At 48.5% G+C, this 22,884-nt stretch overlaps 1 protein-coding gene across 12 annotated transcripts in view; it reads right to left on the bottom strand.

Moving 5' to 3' along the window:
• The window catches only part of EVA1C (eva-1 homolog C), a 79,615-nt gene that overhangs the window by 10,535 nt on the left and 46,196 nt on the right, over window positions 1-22,884 (bottom strand). For 8 of the 12 annotated variants that reach the window (XM_072806766.1, XM_072806763.1, XM_072806756.1 and 5 more), the window contains 2 exons: window positions 19,164-19,316; window positions 8,310-8,453 (listed from right to left, as the gene is read on the bottom strand). In XM_072806766.1, coding sequence (XP_072662867.1) covers window positions 8,310-8,453; window positions 19,164-19,316 — 297 coding nt within the window. The remainder of the gene's footprint in view (window positions 1-8,309; window positions 8,454-19,163; window positions 19,317-22,884) is intronic. The other 4 variants (XM_072806761.1, XM_072806759.1, XM_072806764.1 and 1 more) reach the window with 2 other exon arrangements.

The raw sequence follows: 22,884 nt of genomic DNA, 5'->3' as shown, positions 1-22,884 counted from the left end.
CAGGCACCCCGTGGGGAGCATGATGCGGGACTTGATTCCAGGACCCCAGGATCACGCCCTGAGCCAAAGGCAGCTGCTCAACCACTGAGCCACCCAGGTGCCCCTTAACATATTTTTTTAAGTGCAATGAGGATTAAGATTTTTAAAAAATCCATTTTCAAATCAGTACATAAATTACTCACTCTGCTTGTCAGATACACTCACACACACATATATGAATGGTACCTCTGTGAGCATCAAATGTCCCAGAAAGGTAAAATTTTGGAGAACAAGTAAACAAGATACGGTATATCTACCCAATAGAATAATTAGCAATAACAAAGAACAAAGTCCTAGCACCTGCTACAACATGGATGAACCTCAAAAACATTATGCTCAGTGAAAGGAGCCAGACACAAAAGACCATACGTGGTGTGATCCCATTAATATGAAATATGCAAAACAGGTAAATGCATAGAGACAGAATATAAGTTAGTGCTTCCCTAGAGTCAGGGGTGGAGATGGGGAATGACTGCACATGGGTATCAGAGAACTTTGGGGATTACGGATGGGTTTTACAATTAAGTGGCTGTCGTGCAGCTAGCTCTGTAAATTTACTAGAACTCGTTGATTGTTTTTGCTAAATATGGGTGAACCTTAGGACATGTAAATCACAGCTCAAATAACACTATTAACTTTAGGGGCACCTGGGTGGCTCATTCGGTTGAGTGTCTGACTCTTGGTTTCAGCTCAGGTCATGATCTCAGGGTCATGAGATCGAGCCCTGCGTGGGGCTCTGCGCTCAGCGCGGAGTGGGCCCCCACCACACTCCCAAGCTCTCTCTCTCTCTCTAAATAACATTTAAAAAAAACCAACAACACTGTAACTCTGAGCATAAACTTCCCTGAGATACAGTGAAACAAAATGACTGTAATCAACTGAGGATCCACCACAGACGTTTCCTGGATCCAACTTTGCTTTGCACCCACAGCTCTGAGTCCTTGCTTCCTTAATGGGCCTGAAGAGAATTCCAGGGCTGCATGCAAGAATGATGCTCTAGGTATTTTAAGAGCAACAGAAAGAAGAGAAGAGGGCAGAGTAAAAGACACTTTGGGGAGATGGTTAAAGATTCTAGCAAACGGACCTAAAGAATAAGCCATCTCATCTCAAGATGCCCCTGGTAAAGTAGACGGGATGGTAGCACGTGGAGGGCAAAGCAAGAATTCTGAAGGGGGATCCCTGGGGGGCTCAGCGGTTTAGGGCCTACCTTCAGCCCAGGGCATGATCCTGGGGTCCCGGGATTGAGTCCCACATCGGGGTTCCTGCATGGAGCCTGCTTTTCCCTCTGCCTGTGTCTCTGCCTGTGTGTGTGTCTCATGAATAAATAAATAAAATCTTTAAAAAGGGGGGAGGGGGGATCCCTGGGTGGCTCAGCGGTTTGGCGCCTGCCTTTGGCCCAGAGCACAATCCTGGAGTCCCGGGATCGAGTCCCGCATCGGGCTCCCTGTATGCAGCCTGCTTCTCCCCCTGCCTGTGTCTCTGCCTCTCTCTCTCTCTCTCTCTATATATATATATATATATCATGACTAAATAAATAAATCTTAATTCTGAAGGCCAAGCGCACCACAGCCAGCCAGGAGAAGGGGTAGGAAACCAAATATTTTTGCTGCAGAAAATCATTTATTTTTGTTTGTTCTTTAGCCCAGCTGGTATCTGGAGAAGTGGCAACAGGAAACAGTGAGCCAACACACACCTCGCAAGTTCAGCTGAACTGAATTTTTTAAAAGAACTGATAAGACACCTTCCGCAGCAAGAAAACCTCATTTCCTTTTTCAAACTAACTTCTTTCGGGGGTGTCCCAGGATCAATAACCAGAGAGCATTCCTAAATGGTGCACCTGCCGTGCGCGGAGACCCTGGCGCCTTCGTGCCCATCGGCAGGGAGAGTCACACGCAGGGCTGTAAGGTGATGGTGACGGGAGGGGTGGAAGCTGTCCAGGGACCCCGAGGGACACCCTTCAGCTGAGCCCAGCACATCACTGATTCTGGGACCAGGGCAGCGCCCCCAGAGAGCTGAAATCGTGTTGCCACAGAATGCTTTCTGATGAAGCAGCCTCTTGGTCATTCTGCACCCCGAGAAGGACGCCCCTGATTCCTCGGCAGGAGCAAGCCCTCCTGCCAGGGTGGCACCGCTTTCACACCTGTCCCCTGGCTTGTTGTCAGGATGCAGCCTGCACTGGCTGGGCTCGCTGCAGATGCCAGAGGCCTTGCGGTCTGGGAAAGAGGAAGAGCTCAGAGAGGAAGGACAGTGTAGACGAGCTTTGCAGAATAACCAGGCCCTTATCAGACATCCCATTGCCGGGTGGGATGCAGGCTCATGTCAGCAAACGGCCCTGCTTGGGGGAGAATCTCTAAGAACTTGAAAATAACAGGTGTCAATGCACCTGTCAGATTCCTCCATCTCCTTGTTTCAAGGATGAAGATGGGGCTGGGGCGCAATTTACTACCACCCCTCAGACCTGCCTCTCTCCATTTTTATTTATTTATTTATTTATTTATTTATTTATTTATTTATTATTTATTTATTTATTTATTTATTATTTTCTCCATTTTTAGATGCGTTTGTAAAAAGACCAGCGACCATTATTCACGGAGCTCTCAATACGTCGGGCCCCGGGCTCATGCTTAACCAGGACATTTTGTGCAGTGTCCACGGGGCCCCTGTGAAGCTGTGTAGCATCCCCATTCCTGCAGACGGGACAACTGAGGCTCCGAGACGCACCGCTCCCCTAGGAAGATGTGGCCCCTCCGCGCCTGGTCTTGCGCACACGTGCCCTCGATCTTTCCCTGATGCTTTGGGGTCCATGGGACGCTCAGCCTTTCAGGAACTGGATAGAGGATCAGAAAGATGACAAAGTGATTTCCACTCGGAAATCTGTCCCTGAGAGTCTGTTTAGGTAAAACCAGAGGTGACTCGCTGAATTGGGGCAAGGCACCCACCTCGACTTCTTTTCTTTTCTACTCCCCCGGCCCCCATATAAATCTCTGTGCCAAGCGTGGGTCAGTGCAGATGTTAAGAAAGAAGTTTCCACAGGTTGAACGTAGCGCCCCAAAGGATTCTTCGTGTCAGAGACAAGCACGATGTCTCTGCTTGACTTCCCCTCCTTTTCAGGAGGAGCCCAGACTGCATGAGCACCTGCAAATCCTGGCACATCCCCATCCTGCCTGTCCTCAATTCTGGCACCTCCTATCTCGGTGCCCTCACACCCTGGCACCACATCCCTCTTGTCTCCCAAATTCTGTTACTACATCCCTCTTCTCCCCAAATCCTGGCACCCATTCCCCTTGCCCCCAAATCCTGGCACCTGTTCCCCTTGGCCCTAAATCTTGGGACCACCATCCTTCCTATCTGCCAATCCTGGCACCCACCTGTCTGCCCCCTCTCCTGGGAGGAGCCGGGAGGCCCTAGGCTGAGGTCCACGTGTTTCTGTGCCTCTCAGGAGTGACCAGGGTGGGGATGCTGGCCGTGCCTGTGTCTTGGTGACCCTGGAGTACTAGCGGCTGTGGACACGGAGAGATCCCTCCCTGCAGATGTGAGGGGCGGAGCTGAGTTTTCCTGGTCCGGCTTATCCTATTAGGAGGAAAGTCTGAAGCCAGCATGTCCAAGAAGTGAGGCTCGTGGTTAAGCTTGGAGGGAACACACACACAGAGGGGACCTCATTTAGCAAACCGCTGAAGAGGAGCAGTGCAGTGATGCATCCCAGCCGGTCGGTGTGCCCTGTGCTGAACGGTCTGACATTTGCCAGACGTGCAGCCTGCAGTGGGAAGAGCAAGAGGCCCACAGCCTGAATCACGCCCCAGGGCTCCGCAGAGATGCGGAAATCCTCTGCCCTGCCTAAGCCAGGTGGGAGAGAGAGCCAGGATTAAATGAAGCTCTATAAAATAGGGAGGAAGGGTCTTTTTTACTTTTTAAAAAAAATATTTTATTTATTTATTTATTCATGAGAGACACAAAGACAGAGAGAAGCAGAGACAGAGGCAGAGGGAGAAGCAGGCTCCCTGCAGGAAGCCCGATGCGGGACTCGATCCCGGGACTCCAGGATCATGCCCTGGGCCAAAGACAGGCACCAAACTGCTTGAGCCACGCACGGATCCCCCGGAGTGTTTTTTTTTTTTTTTTAAGATTTTATTTATTTATTCATGATAGTCACAGAGAGAGAGAGAGGCAGAGACACAGGCAGAGGGAGAAGCAGGCTCCATGCACCGGGAGCCCGATGTGGGACTCGATCCCGGGTCTCCAGGATCGCGCCCTGGGCCAAAGGCAGGCGCCAAACCGCTGCGCCACCCAGGGATCCCCGGAGTGTTTTTTTTTAAATGCAAACTGATTATGTCCCCTGAGACCACTTGTCCAGGGCTCTCCAGCGCCCTTGGCTAAAAGCCTAGCCTGCCCTCCCCTCCCACTGCCTTCACTTTGCTGACTCCCCCCCACCTGGTCTCACTTGCTTCTAATGCCACCTCCCGCAGGAAGCCCTCCTGGTCCCCCAAGTCCCCAGAGCAGAGATCATACTGCCCACTGTAATTTCCCCTGCCCCCCCCACCATAAGGCGCAATCAGGGTTACTGTGGGTGAGGCATCCCTGCCCCACTGCCTGGGTCATACTAGAGACGGATGGCATGTGTTCCTATAGAAATGAGGACTAGGGCAGCCCGGGGGGCTCAGCGGTTTAGCGCCGCCTTCAGCCCAGGGCGTGATCCTGGAGACCCAGGATTGAGTCCCACGTCAGGCTCCCTGCATGGAGCCTGCTTCTCCCTCTCTCTGTCTCTTATGGATAAATAAGTAAAATCTTAAAAAAAAAAAAAAAAAAAGAGGACCTAGAGCTTGACGTCCAATACTTGTTCCTAATGCACCTCTGCCCCCCCACCCTTGGAGTGGGGTGTCCTCACCCCTGTGTGGACTTAGGGGAACAGCAAATCTGGGTAGAATAGCAAATCTGGACCAGCTGCTGGAGTTAGAAGCAGGGTATTGGAGTAGACATCTATGGGGTGGTTCTTCCCTGACCCTCTTACGTAGGAGCATCTTGACTTGGGTAGAGGCTTGGTTGGGGCCCTCTCTAGGAACCCATGTCACATGGTCTCCGTCCAGGGCAGATCAAAAAGAGGGGGCAGGGGGGCTTACCTGACCCAGCCCAGCCAATTAAATATCTTTCTGGTAGAAATTTGGGATTAAGATTGTCAGACTGCACGTCTCCATGATTGTTAGAAATGGGACATATGAGGGGGTGGCCATGTGCCATTCAGCTCAGGCTCACAGGGATGCTGTGTGCAGGAGAGAGAGAGAGAGAGAGAGAGAGAGAGAGAGAGAGAGAATAAGGAAGCAGAAGAGCCATGAGAGCAGAGATGCCAGAGGTTTGCCATGACCTTGGAGCTTCGGTGTCAGCCCTTCCCTGAGGACTTGCTGCCCTGTCCTGGCTTCCATGGCCTTCCTGCCACCTGTAACCCACCTATCTAACCCCTTTTTGACTTAAACCAGCTCAAATTGGTTCCTTCACTCACAGCCAAAGAGTGCTAACTAGGGCAGATTCCCTCAGAAACTATTGACATCCTCGGTCTTCCACATCGGGTGGGAGAAATTTTTTAAAAATGTAAAACCCCGCATTCCCATTTGGTGACCTAGAAAATATTCAGACATTGCAAATCGCGTTTTAATGATTCAGGTTACACAGGAAAGAGCCATCTGGCCGGGGGTGAAGGAGAGTATAGTTTTAAAACATCAACCACTTAGAAGGTGATTAGGAAGTGTCTGCTTGGGCACCTGGGGGGCTCAGTGTTTGAGCGTCTGCCTTCAGCTCAGGTTGTGATCCCAGGGTCCTGGGACCGAGTCCTACATCGGGCTCCCCACAGGGAGCCTGCTTCTCCCTCTGCCTGTGTCTCTGCCTCTCTCTGTGTCTCTCACGAATAAATAAATAAAAGTAAAAAAAAAAAAAAGTCCAGTCACCATGGTGGGCTGATTTTTCCACCACAAGCCCTCCACTTGCACTTCCACCCAGGACCCCACAAGACTGGGTCTTGGCCATTCTGGGGCTACTTCATGCCACCTTGACCTTACCAGCTCTGCACTTCTCTACCTACTCCATGCCTCGATGGCTGCCCAGACCTACTTGCCAGATTTACCTGTGTGTTTGTTTAGCATCCATCTCTTGCCCTCACCTGATAATTCCAAGGACAAGGACCATGCCTTTTTTTTTTTCCTAACCACCCAATTCTTGGCACTGATGCCACTTGGACACAGAGCACCTGCCCACAGCATGCTGAATGAATGAATGAGGGAGAAGAAGCATGAACTGAAGCAGGACCTCTAGGCCCTGAGAGCCCACCCTCTCTCAGCTAAGAAGAGCCCCAGGGGCCCCTGGGTGGCTCAGTGGTTGAGCATCTGCCTTTGGCTCAGGTCATGATCCTGGGGTCCTGGGATCTAGTTCCACATCAGGCTCCCCACGGGGAGCCTGCTTTTTCCCTCTGCCTATGCCTCTGCCTCTCTCTGTGTCTCTCATGGATAAATAAACAAAATCTTTTTTAAAAAGAAAAAAAAAGCCCCAGCCCTAGGGCTGTCCCCTCATTCTTGCAGGCACACCAGGAAATTCACCTCTTTGCAGGCTACACTCCAACACTCAGCTGGGAGGCTGGATGTTACTAGAACTTCAGAGTGATTTGTGTGGCTTCTCGTGGGAACCCCAGCCAGAATACACTCGATGCTGCCCAGAGCTGCTTGGGCATGGGAGCAGGAAGGAAGCCCAGGAAGGAAAGTAAAACCACACTTCCTGCAGTGCCAGAATAGGTGCTATTATGCTATTATTCTGGAAATGCATTTATGCAGCCCCCTTCGTTGTACCGGTTACAGCCCTGATACCACAGAGGACAACATTTTTAGCTCAGGATATAAAAGGCTGGGGGTGCATCAGAATATTATTAGACCACAAAAAGGAAGGAAGTACTGACACAAGCGACAACATGGATGTACCTCGGAAACACTACGTAAAGAAGTGCCGGCCCCAAAAAACCACATACTGCATGATTCCACTTCTATGAGCTGTTTAAGAGGCAAATCCTAAAGCCTGAGGGCTGACTGATGGTTGCCTGGGTTGGGGAGGTGGAAGTGGACGGATGCCGACAGCTAAAGTGCGTGAGATTTCTTTGGGGGATGATGAGAATGTTCTTAAGTTAACTGCAGTGATGGGGGTACATCCTGTGACTGAAACTAAATTCTGGAATCCAATTCTAAAACCTTTGATTTGTGTGCTGTAACAGGTGCACCGGGTGACCTGTGAATTACATCTCAATCAAGCTGCTACCAAAAGAAAAAAAATGGGGATATCTGGGAGGAGGAGCGGTTTCCACGGGCACAGACATCGGGTTTTTTGTTTTGTTTTGTTTTAGATACGGTTCTCTTTGCTCTCCTTTTGCTCTTACGATCATTTCAATATCAACGGTCCACATGTCAGGCCCACCAACCAGAAATCCACGGTACCCTCAGAGACTAATTAGTGCCGACTCATTTTTAGGTAGCTCTCTAAACTTGGGCTCTAATGAACCAGGCATTTCATTTTCTTGTTTGAAGACACTGGGAGAACCAAGTCATGCTGTCGTGTAACATTTTTAATTGTTTTCGGGTGAGCATTTGATCCGTTGACTCACTGCTGTGGGTATGCAGATAAAATGGTTGTTGGCAGCAGAGAGAGTTAGTCATTTAGAGCCTCAAACCAAGGCTGCAAGGTTAACCAGGAGCCATACAACACTTCTGTGAGCTTGAATAACACACCCCGTAAATTTCAGAGCCTCCTAAGCACCCAGGTTAAAATCACTCTTCTCTCATTTGCTTGTTCTTTTTTTTTTTTTTAAGATTTTTAAAATTTATTCAGATGAGACATAGAGAGAGAGAGAGGAGAGAGAGAGAGGCAGAGGGAGAAGCAGGCTCCATGCAGGGAGCCCGACGCGGGACTCGATTCTGGGTCTTCAGGATCAGGCCCTGGGCCGAAGGCGGTGCTAACCGCTGAGCCACCCGGGCTGCCCCTGCTTATTATTTTCCTACTCTTCCCATTTGCTGCCAACCTGATGGCTAAAAGACCCTTTAAGACAAATTTTGACCGAAGAACTCGTATTGCTTATCTAATGTGAACCCCATACACAGAAATAAAGGATTTTAAAAGGTACTGTTGGATACTGTGTAGGACAAACACAGTTTCAGGAGTAGCATCGTTTGGTTTGTCGCATTAAAATGCCTTTTGATCCCATGATCCTCACCTCCCAAAGAGGCAACGAACTTCGAGCAGTTTCTTACCACAGGCATAGGTGACAGTGAGGTATTTTTTCACTCCTGGCAGACAGGGGCTCCCGAAATGGTGATTGTTGACCGTGATTTTGCATCTCTGCTTCCCATAGCACCTCCTGGATAATACTTGCAAAGCTGAGTAAGACAAGCAGTCTGAAAGGCAGGGAACATCAACAAGAAATTTTATGTTGCATCCGTATCTGGCTACCGTGTAGCTTATGCTACTTTACGTAAGTAACAACACTGAGCTGGATTTCAGAGCTCATGGAGATAGTTTCTGGGATCATTTTATGTCTCATTAAAATACTCAAGATGCTTTATCATATGGGCTAAGTACCATACAGGCAGAGTGGGCCTCCTGACATGTGCTAGGACAGCCCTGAGCTTACGCTGACGCCCTGCTGTCACCATCTGGAAATTCTCACATATCTTTGAGCAAGGGGTCCTACATTTTCATTCTCCATCAAGCCCTGCAAGTTATATAACTAGCCCTGCATACAGAATAGGCAAAATATGAAGATTTTTATGTTTTATGCTTCTTACCACTCCTTAAAATATTTTTATTTATTTGTTTGTTTTCGTTTATTTTGGAGAGAGAGCATGCGAGCGGAGGGGAGGTACAGAGGGAGAAGAGAGAAAATCTTAAGCAGGATCTATGCTGCTCATGGAGCCAGATCAGTAGGGCTTGATCTTAAGACCCTGAGATCACGACCTGAAATCAAGAGTCAGACGCTTGCTTAATCGACTGAGCCACCCAGGCACCCCTACTTGTCTATTTCGAGAATCCATCACCCCTACGTGAACAGAAGCTCCAAGAGGACAGGGACTCTTTCCATCTTGTTTGTCATCTAATTCCCACATCCTGGCCAGGTGCAGAAACCTAGAAAATAATGAACGAATGAATGAGATGAACTAAGAGACATGAGGACATGTTTTTCAGCACCTGCCACAATGCCATCACAACGAGCAAACATTAATCTAACATGTACAGAGGTGAGGCACAGGGGGTGTCATGTGCTGTCAGGAAAAACAAGTCAGAAGAAGTCTATCTTGGATTCGCAGGGTGCGCTGGAGCTGGAGACAAAACCCACATGTGGGACCTGATGTCTGACAATGTGAAACAGGGGGTGAGTGTCAGCAGTACGTGGCCAGGACAAGAGGTGCTGGGGTCGGAGACAGGAGCGATCGGCATGGACCACAGTGGTCACGACAGGCTTTATGGGGCAGAGGGACTCGGTCACGGGGGAAAGTGCATGAATTGGGTAGAGGCGAGCAAGACAGAGAGGCAGAAACACCACAGTAAGTGGGCTAGCATCACTTAAGCGGAGTCTAGGGGGTCGACCGTGAGCTGGAACAGTGGGTGCAGACGGGGAAGCCACAGAGAACGAGGGGGAAAAGGCACCTGGAGAGAGCCTGAGTTTGCCTCTGCATGCTCAGCCAAAGACAGATTCTATTCTGCAAATGACGTGGGGCCCAAAGGAATGGCTGGTGCCACTGACCTTTAGGGACAGTGCATGGGAGGCCCTGGGAGAGAAAGAGAACCAAACTCCATTTGGAGGAAATTTTAATAATACACACTAGGCGGGGCGCCTGGGCGGCTCCACGGGTTGAGCACCTGACTCTTGGTTTTGGCTCAGGTCACCATCTCAGGGTCGTGGACTGAGCCTTGTTGGGGCTCCGCACTCAACGGGGAGTCTGCTGGAGATGCTCTCTCTCTTCCTCTGCCCCTCCCCCACTCTCTCTAAATGAATGAAGAATGAATGAATGAATGAATGAGTAAAATCTTTTAAAAAATAATACACACTGGAAGGAATTAAAAGCTTGAAGAGCAGAGCACAGAGGAGAGAATTTGAGAGACCTTAAAAAGGTCGGTTCACTTATAACAACACCTAACAACGTTATGACAGCCGTTGCTGGCACTTGTACGTCAACTGATGTGGTGTTTCCAATGACTCTGCGGCATAGGCTATTTATCATAGATGTAATATATGTATTATAATAAGTTACATATAATTGTTTCTATAATACACAAATGAGGGAAATACAAATTAAGACCACAATAAAATATTATTTTGCACTTTCTAGATCAGCAAAACTTAAAAGACTGACAATCCCAAGTGTTGAAGAAGATACGGATCAATGGAAACCCTTGAACTTGGCTGGTGGGAGTATAAACCAACCCTGGAACACGCATGGGCATCTTTTAAATCGGCACATTTCACATCCGCAGACTCAGCAGTTCCACTCCCAAGAGTCTATAGGCTCACAAATCCTTTTCCCAACTCCTTCAGAATTCACAGTCAAGATCTGAGAATGGGATGTACGATTTCTGCATTGGGAAGAAGTAGCCATCTGAATTACGAAATTATTCTTAGAAGCCTGATGTAACTAGCGTTTATTCTGTTACAAAGGAAATACGCATTTAGAGTTGAAAACTTGAAAAGCACAGATAAGCCACAGCTAGAAAAATAAAAATTTCCAGTAAATTCGGGGGAAAAAAACCCCACCTCAAAATGATTAACCTTTAAGGAACCTCCTTCTAGCCACTTTTCCCTGTGTGAATGCCCTTCCCCCTCAATGGTGTCATACACATATTTCGTATGCTACTTTTTTCCCATTTAACATAGCTGTGCAAATTTTAACATGAATATCATTTTAAAGACTTGCGTAATTCTCCATTTTATGGATGCACCAGCTCTATTTACAATACCCAATGCAATCATCATTCAGGGGATTTCTGGTTTTAAACATTAGAAGCAGTTCTATGTTGGGGGGCACCTGAGTGGCTCAGCCAGTTAAGCATCGGACTCTTGATTTCAGCTCAGGTCCTGATCTCAGGGTCCTGGGATTAAGCCCATGCTCAGCGGGGAGTTTGCTGGAGATTCTCTCTCGCTCTCTCTCTGCCCCTCCCCCTCCACGTTGCATTCTTTCCTACTCTCAAATAGATAAATAGGTAGATAGATAGATTAAAAAAAAAAAGTTCTATGTGGAACATGCCAAGAGCTAAATATCTATACAACAAGCATGAGAGTTTCCATAGGAATTCTTGGAAGTAGATTGCTTTGTCAAAGGCTATTCAAAATATTAAGGATTTTTTAAAAAATATTTTTATTTATTTATTTATTTATTCATGAGAGACACACAGAGAGGCAGAGACATAGACTGAGGGAGAAGCAGGCTCCCTGCGGGGAGCCCAATGCGGGACTCAATCCCAGGACCCTGAGATCACACCCTGGGCTGAAGGCAGATGCTCAACCACGGAGCCACCCAGGCGTCCCAAAATATTAAGGCTTTTGATACACACCACCAAAGTGTTATCCAGAAGAGTTCTCCTGATTCACACTCCTGCCAGAATTGTACGAGTGCTCTGGGGAACCTTATATTTTCTTAGGACGTGTGCCTGACCATATTCTTTAAGACTAATGCAGGAAGGAAAAAGAAATCCATCTCATTTATATGACCACAACCCTGTTTGACCCAAGAGGTTGTGACGAGCGTGATTTACAGAGGTGGGCTTCTCGCTCTTAAATTATCCTGGGAGCAAAAGAGTTTATCTTGGTAAGAGTGAAACCCACAGTGTGTTTTCAGGAAGGGGCCCAAGGTAATTCAGGTCTGACTCAGGTCTGACCGACCATATCCTTGTTGACACTGAGCTCCGAACTGTTTGCAGGATTTATTTCCAAGCCATTATCTCCCTCTGAGGCTGATTTTGTGTGCACCCTCTCTTCCTGGCAAACCATCCTCCACACCCAATACATCTGATAACATGATACTCAACCATTTCATTTTTATTTTTTTTAGCTATTGTTTAACACTGAAACTGAAGCTAATTAATCCTCACAACGTGTGTTTATTTTGATAATTAGGCTGCTCTTGGCAGTGGGGACCCCTAGCACTTTACTCTTTGGCTGGGAAGTCGAGGCCTGCCCACACTTGGCCTTGGGATGGCCTTCGCCCAGACCTTGAGGCCCACTGGGTGGTTTTCTAGTTCTCTTACTAAGGAAACAGCAGGATCTCTGGAGCCCACCCAGAAAATGTAACTGCAGCAGGAAATGACATATCACAGTGGACGCCCGGCCAGGGGCCTTCCCAAAGTTCATGCCCAGGTCTGTGGGAAGGCTCACTCCTTTCTCTGTGAACTTGCAATTGCCCTGGTGTTCACTTGGGGCCAACAATAATCACTCACTGTCACACCTTCCCTTCTCTTCCCCTCGACAAGACATAGGGTCTGATGGATCTGACTTGCTGGAAGATCTTTCAGGTGCATCTTTGAAGGCTCATCAACCTCAAGGTAAGACACCACATGTAGCTGTGTTGGAACTCGTGTGCCGGCGAGATGCCACCTTGTGCAGCTGGTCTCACAGCTGGCTTAGTCATCACTCTTGCGCGTCTCAGCTTTTTTTTTTCATAGTTTAGTGTTATATAGAAGTCTCAGTCGGCTAGGGCTGCTGTAACAAGTACCACCCGCTGGGAGCGTAACCAACAAAAATGTATTTCCATTCTGGAGGCTGGAAGTCCCAGATGTCAGCAGACTTGGTTCCTTCTGAGGCCTCTCTCCTTGGCTTGGGGATGGCCATCCTCTCCCTGTGTCCATGCACGGTCTTCCTCTGTGTGTGTCTGTGTCCTAACTCCCTCTTCTTACAGGCACACAAGTTATATTGGATTAGCACCCATATGACCTTAATCTAACTTTAACATTTTATTTATTTATTTATTTATTTATTTATTTATTTATTTATTTATTATTTTAAAGATTTTATTTATTTATTCATGAGAGACACAGAGAGAGGCAGAGACACAGGCAGAGGGAGAAGCAGGCTCCATGTAGGGAGCCCGATGTGGGACTCGATCCGAGGACCCCGGGATCACACCCTGAGCCGAAGGCAGATGCTCAACTGCTGAGCCACCCAGGTGCCCCTTAAACATCTCTTTAAAGATCTTCTCTTTGGGGCATCTGGGTGGCTCAGTCGGTTGAGCGTCTGCCTTTGGCTCAGGGCATGATTCCAGGGTCCTGGGATTGAGCCCTCACATCAGGCTCTCTGCTCAGTGAGGAGCCGGCTTCTCCTCCCTCTGCCCTTCCCCCCTGCTTGTGCTCTTTCTCTCTCTCAAAAAATAAAATTAAAAAAAAAATGAGTTTCTGAGATACAAAGAATTCCTCAAAATGCGGATGTGGCTTTGGAACTGAACTTTGGGCATCAGTTGGAAGTGTTAGCAAAAGTCTAAGGCCTTGAAGAGAAGCGCCTCTCTAACCTTTGCACCTTGATGCCAAGTACATCTCAGAGTAGAACTTTCCACCTTCAAAGTGAATGGGCACTGATATGCTAGATATCTCTCTCGAGAGGGAGACTGGTGGCAGGAAAAGCACGTCAAGGATTAACAGCTCTACTCATCATCTAAAAATACTTGGGGGAAAAAAATAAGGGTCCCACCAGGGGTAAAAAAAAAAAAAAAGGGAAAAGGCTAGAGGGATGGTGGGCGAGAGTGCAAATACAAGAACCACAAAAGCATGGGAAATGTTCATAGTCATTAATATTCAAAGGAAGGCAAATAAGAGGATCATCTTATATCTGTTAAATTAGATCCTAAGAAAAATCACACATACGTCTGCCAGAGTTGCAAGGAAACCCAAAGGCTTACATCGCTGTTTATGCATATAAATTGGTACAAAAAGTTTTTGGAAAGAACTCTGGGGATACATATAAAGAATTGTAAACATGCCCACGCCCTCTTTCAGTATAAAACTTCTGGGAATTTATCCCAAGGAAATAATCCAGAGGAAAGAAAAAGCTACAAGCATAATACACATCACTTAGAATATTTGAAAGTCAGAATCAGTAAGACAACCCCCCCCCCCCCCCAGCCACCAGGGAACGGTAAATTAAATACTATACGATAGCCCTGTCACAAGACGTGAAGAAATGACTGGCATTGTGAGGATTTTGCTGGCGACCTGGAAGACCCCCTGGATATAAAGTGAAATTTCAAACCAGAATCAAACATATCTGTTTCAGAATCACCATTAGGTAAAAACTGTTCTAAGCTCACACACCAGGACTTGGAGGAGACCCTGAAAAAGGAAAGAGCTTCTCACTTGATGGGTAACATCCATGGCTGCACTGGTTTCCTATTTCCCTTAAATGTATTTATGGTGCTGGTTCTGGACGGTCACGGTGATCCTACTCGTCATCTCTCAGAAAGAACTGGGTATGCCCTCCCTCAGGATTTTTTCAGTGCTAAAGCCACGCTCAGCGGAGCTTCCTGGCCTCACTGGGGCCTGGGTGGCCCCCACCACGCGTGTTCCCAGGGAGGCACCAGGGCTGGAGCATATGGGCCTCCACCAGACTGCAGCTCATCCACCAGACGAACCGTACACACATCACCTTCCAGACGCCACAGTGAGGCCTGACCACCCGGCCCCAGACAGTCATCCTACCAAATTCATGTCAGGTCCCAGGATGGAGAATAAACAGCCTTTCCCCCTTCTTCAAAGCGATGTTGCTGAGTTCTTAGAGCAGAGATCACACTGGCAGCCTGTGGACCGGATGTGGCCTGTAGGCATGTTTGGTTTGGCTCATGCACTGTTTTAAAAAGTTGGAACATTTCACATTAAGAAAAAAAAAAAAATCCGGATTTCCAGCATCTCATGAGGGGTTGGAGGCTGTGACGACACCGAGCCCGCATTCTGGGCTGGCAACCATCCACCTGCAGGAGCCCATGGGGGCGCCTCCCTCAGGAGGGGCTCTGATTCATCCAGGCCCTACTCTGGGCCAGGCCCTGCTCCAGCTGCTGGGAATCCTGCGGGCAGCAGACAAGGCTTACCTTCCCCTGGGGGAACAGACCACAGACACGGAATGATGGTTTCCATGTCATGAAGACACAAGGGGAGGAGGCCCGCCTGAGACTGCAGAGACGAGGTGCCTGGCCGGGCAGGGAGCCCCAGGAGACCTGGCTGAGAAGGACATCCGACTTGGTTCCGGCCTGATGGGGCGAAAACATTCCAGGCCAGAGGAAGAGCTTGTGCAAAGGCTCCAGGCTATGAATGAGTGTGCAGTGCCCCACAGTTTGGAGGCCTGGGAGATTGGATTTATTCTAATTACAGTGGGCAAAGCGCAGGGCTTTAAGGGGTGGGGGGTGGGCGTTGTGATCAGATTTATTTTATCAATATCTCTCCGGCTGCCAAGCGGAGAAGGGACTAAGGGAGGATCCTTGGCCTCCCCAGGGCCTCTCCTTTTCCCTGTGAGCCTCTCTCCGGGTGTAGAGCACAGGGCCGGGCGCTCTCCAGGGTTTGGCAGCGGGTCCTGAATGCAGCCAGCAGCCAACCTCAAGTGTAGCCAATGGGGCGAGGGACAGAAGCCCTTGACCGTGAGGGAAGGGAGGGGCCGGGGGGCCAGGACGAGGAAACCTCCTTTTGCCCTGTGACTTTGCCAGGGCTGACACTTTCCAAGTGTCACGCTAAGCAAGGGGCACGGTCTCCCATTCACAGACCTTCCCCGCGCCCACTAGGGCTATTCATGGCACGAGCACAGCTGGCTGACCTAAGGATTCCTCGAGGTCTCTATGGCAACCTGTCCTCTAGCCATGATGTCTGCTAACATTTTCTTTGGCTGATTGCGTTTCCCTTTAAACCCAACTCCCATCCAACTTCCCAGGAACCAAAGGCAGCGACCCAGGGCACGTAAATCACTCACCCTGTGTGCGGATCTGCCCGCTTGGCTGACCGACTTCTTCTGCCCAAAGCAACAGCGGAAGCAGATGTGACTTAGTGCTGCCTCCCCAAACACCTGGGGCTAAGTTCGAAGTAGCAAGCCTGAGACATGGGGTGCCCCACCCCAATATTAAGAAGGAGGGTCCCTTTTTGCAGAAATAGCTCACGTCACCAAGGGCCCCTTATGCAGCCAAGGGGACGAGACCATATGGGAGTCACTACAGGATGTTCAGAAGAACAGCGATCACTCTGGCCCTTGAGAATGCCTCTGGCCACCCTGGGGTGGGGGGTGGGGACGGCAAGCTGGGGAGGAGGGAGACCGCAATGACCTGGCAATGGTCCCCTGGGCCAATGCGGTAGTTGGACCGAAGGAAGAGGGGAGGGAGATGTTCGGAACACATGCAGGTGTTACATGAGAGGGAGACTGGAGTGTCAGGAACCCCCAGGTCACTCACGGGGGCGTGGGGCAGAGGGTGGTGCCGTGACACACCATGGGAAGCCCCCACCAAGACCTCTCTGCCCCGTCTGGCACCCAAGCCTGTTAAATGGGAGTCCTCTCCCCCAGAGCTCCCCCAGCACTTCACTCCGCCTGTCTTTCTGGGCCACCAGGGCCACCAGAGCCACCCTTCAAATGACCCTCCACCATCCACCACCGAGGGGCCTTCCTTCCCGGAACACCAGGCCAGGGGCCTTGGTGGCACGCATTCCTTGGGAACAGCTTTTTGTTCTCTCTCTAGTCTTGCCCAAGAATTTGCCTGTGTGGTCAGTGACTTTACAGTCTTTTATTTTTTCAGATCCAGGATACTGGTTTTGTATGAATCTCTTCTTAAAAATGAATGTTCAATTCCACATGTGACGGTAGCAATTTAATACGCTCGGAGCTCGTTTTAGATTCTGATGAATACAGTGCAGCTCTCTGGGCTGTCTCCCCGTGGGGACTGACTGTTCCCTCTGGTAATACGGAGGATACAGGTCAGGCCCGCTTTCCCACCGCAGACTGGGGTACGTGATGGTTAATTTTACATCTCAACTCAGCTAGGCCAGGGTGTCCCGTCATTTGGTCAAACACCAGTCTAGACGTGGTTGTGTAGATATTTTAAGGACGGGACTAACATTTAACATTTAAAGGGGCCTCTGAGTAAAGCAGATTACCCTTCCAGGTGTGGGTGGGCCTCAACCAATCAGTTGAAGGACTGAAGGGCAAAGTCAGGCCCGCTGAGGATGCGGGCGGCTGCTACTCCCTTTGCTCATTAAAACTTCAGAAACCTGATTTCAGGGAACTCAACTTGTAGACTCCAGAGTCTCACAAGGCTTCTCTGAAGACTCCGGCGTATCCCTGATTAACTGGCTGTGTCTGCAGGCCTGAAAGCAAGGACTGCCAGCCCTGTGCTTGTCACATAGCAAGTGGCTTCCATCTTGCCCTGCTGAGCCCCCCTTAGGCTGCGTCTCTTGCCGTCAGGTATGCATCCAAAAAGACAGGTGGCAGCTCCAAAAACCTGGGAGGAAAGTCACCAGGCAAATGCTTTGGCCTCAGGAAAATGGAGGGTCACTACGTTGATGCTGGCAGCATCCTTGCAACTCAATGCCACTTCCGTTGGCACCCAGGAGCCCATGTGGGCCTTGGGAAGAAGAAGCACCTGTATGCCCTGGAGGAGGGAGTGGTCGCCACACTAAGGAGGTCTATGTGCCCAGTCCCAGCAACACAGAGGCTGTGGAGCTGGTTACCAGGCTGCCCAAGGGTGCTGTGCTCTATAAGACTTTTGTCCACGTGGTTCCTGTGAAGCCTGAGGGCACCTTCAAACTGGTAGCTATGCTTTGAATTCCTGGGGCCATTGGATGGAGACTGGAGCCCAGGTGACAGGAGAGGGTGGCACCAGGAGAAGTCAAGAGTTGGGGATGGCAAGGCCTCCTGAGGAAGCCCACTTGGTAATGACTGTAGAAGACTCTGAAATGACTGGCTAGGAAGCCTTTTGGAAGCCCTGACCTGGGGCCAAAAATAAAGTTTGCTGGAGTCAAAAAAAAAAAAAAAAAAAAAAAGGCCAGGTCTTCCGAATACAGAAATTTTCCTCCAGGCTGCAACACAGAAAATCTGCCCGTTTGCAGCCCGGTACCCCCACAGGACATAGACTCAAGATTGAACACCAGCTCTTACCTGAGTTCCCAGACTGTCAACCTGCCCCAAGCTTTCAGATTTGCCAGGCTCCACCGCCGTGTGAGGCGATTCCTTACCATCAGTCTCTCTTCCCCAAATACATATACGCATCTCCTGTGGGTTCGGTTGCTCTGGAGAGCCCTGACTAATCATAACATCGGGTGACTCCGATGGGGGGAGCTTCCGGCCCTACATCCTGGCCATCACCTCTCAGCGCCAGACGGCAGATCGCTGCGAAGAACGACCCACTGAGCTCCGCTGCACACTAAACAACCGGGGATGGTCCAGGTTCTTCTCTCTACCTGGACGCCGCCCCAGGTATCTGTAGGTGTCCTCCTTCGAGTCTCTGCTCAGCATCCCGGAGACCCTGGAAGACCATGCCTCTCTGCAGCACACCCCAGCCTCCCCAACGTCCCTTCCGCTGTGGGCTTTTCCACTTAGTACATATGTGGACCTGAAATACGACACGCGGGCTCCTTCTGTTTGTTCATTCTCTCACAACCTCTTTGTCCATTGCTGGAAGATCAGTTCCATGTAGACCATGTGTTGTTAGTCCCTGAGACTCCCTCACACCTAGAACAGGGCCCTGCATACAGTCGGTGCTCAATAACTATTTGGTGTGAAATGACTAAACAGTGGACAGATTTAGGAATGTGGGGCAGGGATCCCTGGGTGGCGCAGCGGTTTAGCGCCTGCCTTTGGCCCAGGGCGCGATCCTGGAGACCCGGAATCGAATCCCACATCGGGCTCCTGGTGCATGGAGCCTGCTTCTCCCTCTGCCTGTGTCTCTGCCTCTCTCTCTCTTTCTCTGTGTGACTATCATAAATAAATAAAAATTTTAAAAAATAATCTAAAAAAAAGGAATGTGGGGCAGAAGGAGGCAGGACCCTGAGGGTGGTTCCTCCCTGCCCTCGAACCTCCCTCTCCTCCAGGTCCTGACCCCTAGATGGGGAGCCAGGGCCCTAATCCCCTCGGCACCTAATGGTAGCCACACAAAAACACATACCAAAGGGGGGGAGCCGCTCCCCTTCCGAGGAGCAGATGTCCCTCTCCTGGGTCCTCCTGCCATAGCTCGCAGAGTAGATGTTGAGAAACTTTGAAGGGTGGCAGTGCAGTTTCAGCTCTTGGTCTTCACACACGGTTTTGTTTTTTAATTCATCTGAAGCAGAAACAAAAATCAGCGGCACCATCAGCTCCTCTCAGAAGGAATCGGGGAGCCCTGCCCAAGCCCTGGCCACTCATCTCCCTCTGGGGCTGCACCCTGAGAAGGACAGTGGGAACCAACCCTCCATCCCCATGGGGTCTGACCCTGGAATAAAAAGCGCCCCCTTCAGGAAGAGGGCGGGAATGACAGCAGGTGCACAGAGAGGAAACAGGGGCCAGGGACCAAGTACAGAAGGCAGGGCTCGCTGGGCTGGATTTGGGGATGGGCCTGGCCATAAAGGATGTTGAGAGAGAGAGAGAGATTCCTTAATTGAAGGAAGCCTTTCCTCAAACTTTGGCTTGGACCCACATAGTTAAAGACCAGGAATTATCTGCCTGCAGATTAAATTTCTGGAGACAGCCCGATTAATAAGCCTCACTGCCAGACTTCCTAATGTTCTAACACCCCCATTTATATATTTAAAAAGAAAACATAAAAGCAAATTATTTCCTTGGCTAGGAAAAGGGAAAAAAGCAGAGTATGTGTCTTGTGAAGAGGCCCTCTTTAGAAAAGTATGAAGAGCCTGCCCCTAGTCTGGTGATCCAAGAGCAACCGATGCTCAGGCTGCCACCACGTGCTACCTTACAACAACCCACACCAGGTCACAGATTGTTTCCAAAGAATTTAGGAAAAGATTTGTGTTTGTTTAATCTGCATACCACCGTAACATTTCCCTTTGCAGCGTCACACAGCGTTGATGTTGTAAATGCGCTGCTCAGAACAATATAGTTGATTGGGTTGATTTTTTTTTTTAAGAATGTACTGGAAAAACATTAAATTAATAAAGATGTTTCAGAATGATTTGATTCCAAAAGTAATAATAGTTAACACTCCAGACACAAAGGATCACATATTGTATGATCCTATTTTGTTGAGAGCTCCAGAAAAGGCAAAGTTATACAGACAGAACGTAGGTTAGTGGTTCCGTTGGGGTTGAGGTTTGGGAACCAAGGAAAATGATAAGAAATGGACACAGGACACTTTTGAGATGATGGAAATGTTCTATAGCTGGACAGTGGTGGTGATGGCACAACTCAGCGATTTACTGAAAATCAATGAATGGCACACTTGCAATGGGTGACATTTATGCTATGCAAATTATACCTCAATAAAGATATTTCAAAAATAATAAAAGTTAATATTTTTTGAGCTTGTCTTCTGGATTAAGCCCCTTTCTAAGATCTTTAAATGTATCAATGAATTTTATCACCTCTTCAGATCCTTGGCATGTTGTGTTTTGGATTTTTAGACACTGTGGGAGTGATTCATATATTCTGGATGCCAACTTTCATCTATTATGTGTTACAGATACCTTTCCCTAGCCTGCCACTTACCTTAAACTTTGCAAAAGCAACGCAAAGCAAAACACAAAGGAGACTATGGTCATTTATTTGTATGTATAGTTCCCTTCTACCCACCTCCCCAATATTTTAGAAAGGAAAAAAATCACTATATCACCCCCGTACTAGATTTTTCTACTTTGAAATAGGTCAAGTTGAAGAATAAATATAAAAATGCTTTATAAAATGTCCAACTCTGTATTGATGTAAGAAGAGGTGGTTGTGATGATGATGGTGAGAACAAGGTTCAAGCCATGTTGCAGCTACAGAGCAAATGGGAAGATTTTTCAGCCGAATAAGCCAACAGGAGCTAAATTACAGGAGCTACTCAGGCTATCATGGAAAGCCAGGGATAGGGAGGAAGAATGTGTCAAGAAGAAGGAAAACTAACCCCTCATAACCATTCCCCCATGACTACCCCTCCCATGACCACCCTTCCTATGACCATCCCCCATGAATCACCCCTCATGACCATCCCTCATGGCCATCTCCTATGACCACTGCCCTGATCATCCCCATGACCACTGCCTATGACCACCCCTATGACCATCCTCCATGACCATCCCTATGACTACCCTCATAACCACCCCCATGACCATCTCCCAAGATCACCTCTCATGACCATCCCCATGACCAACTCCCATGACCATTTCCCGTGACCACCTCCCATGGCCACTCCCCCCATGACCATCTCCCATGACCACTCCCCATAACCACCCCTATAACCACTCCCATGACTGTCTCTCATGATCACCTTCCATGACCATTCTGCATGACCACCTCCCGTGGTCACCCCTCCCTTGACCATCTCCCATGGCCACTCCCCCCACGATCACCTCCCATGACCATTCCGCATGACCACTTCCCATGGTCACCCCTCCCATGACCATCTCCTATGACCATCCCCCATGACCACTACCACCATGATCACCCCCCCAAAGACCATTCCCAGATCCCTCATACATCTCAAGCTAAAGCTTTTCAAACTGATTTGAGGCCTATTCTATTCTTTTCATGAAATCAAGTTAGTAAATTGTGACCCACAACTCAAATAAACAGAGTTTAGAAAACATCAAAGTGCATCATGCAAAAAAAGGATGAACACTATTTTATAATTAAAAAAAAAAAAAAACCTTTTCAGTTGTGGGTGTGTTATGTACCCCGGGGCCAAAATGTAAAATCCTTACTCTGCATTGTAATCAAGCCAATTTGAAAGCCCCCCACTGACAGGAAGGTGTGAGTGGTAAACACTAGTGCAACCCTCGGTCATCCGGTCATCCGGTTGGGTGGTCGTGGGACTTCGTGTCCTGGAATCCTTGATGCTTAAGCCTCAAACTTAAAACACGAAAGAAAATAATTTCCAAATATAAATTCCACCTTTCTGTCACTTGTAAATTCCTGTGCTTTTCTCCACCGAACAGAGAAGCAGCAGTGAGGAAACCTTCAGGATCTCAAGATACCATCAGCTCTGGCGCTGATCAGCCTGGCTCTGTTCCTTAATGCGTGATGATGAGAACACTCGAGATTAATGAAAGATGTGAACCAGATTACAGATGCTCACAGAATCCCTGCTCGACCGAGTCTTCGAAGACACAAGGAACAAACAGAGGAGGGAAAACTTAAGTGGTGACTAAGCAATGTTCAGAATGCCCTTTGCCCGGTCACTGGAATCTTAATACAACAGTTTAAACCTAAAGCCAAGAAAAACTTTGTTTTCTTTTTCTAAACATAAAGAACACCAAGTCTGACCCTGACATCAGAGGGTTTGATTTTGGTGAGTCACGTCTGCACTGGTATGAGGTTTTCAGTGCTTTTTTTTCTGAGTAAACGCTAAATCCCACCAACACCAAAATACTGCCTTACTTCAAAGGTCCAGAATGAACGATGGCCTTTGATGCAGGACAGAGGGCATGGGTAGACACACCAAAAGAGCCCGAGGACCCTTCCAACTGGGAGAATGCTGAAAAATGTTAAGAATGCCTTCCAGTTGCAGAGCTCGCCAAAAAGGATGAAAACCAAGTCTTATCTCAGCAAACTGGAAGCTTTCCTTTTTAATAGGATCTTTCCTTTCTTTTCTTTCTTTCTTTTCTTTTCTTTCTTTCTCTTTCTTTCTTTCTTTCTTTCTTTCTTTCTTTCTTTTCTTTCTTTCTTTCATCAGAACTTTTTGTTTATTTTTTATTTTT

This window comes from Canis lupus, chromosome 30 (genome assembly GCF_048164855.1).
Source record: "Canis lupus baileyi chromosome 30, mCanLup2.hap1, whole genome shotgun sequence".
NCBI classification, from domain to species: Eukaryota; Metazoa; Chordata; class Mammalia; order Carnivora; family Canidae; genus Canis; species Canis lupus.
This window is presented reverse-complemented; position numbering and strand designations above follow the sequence as displayed.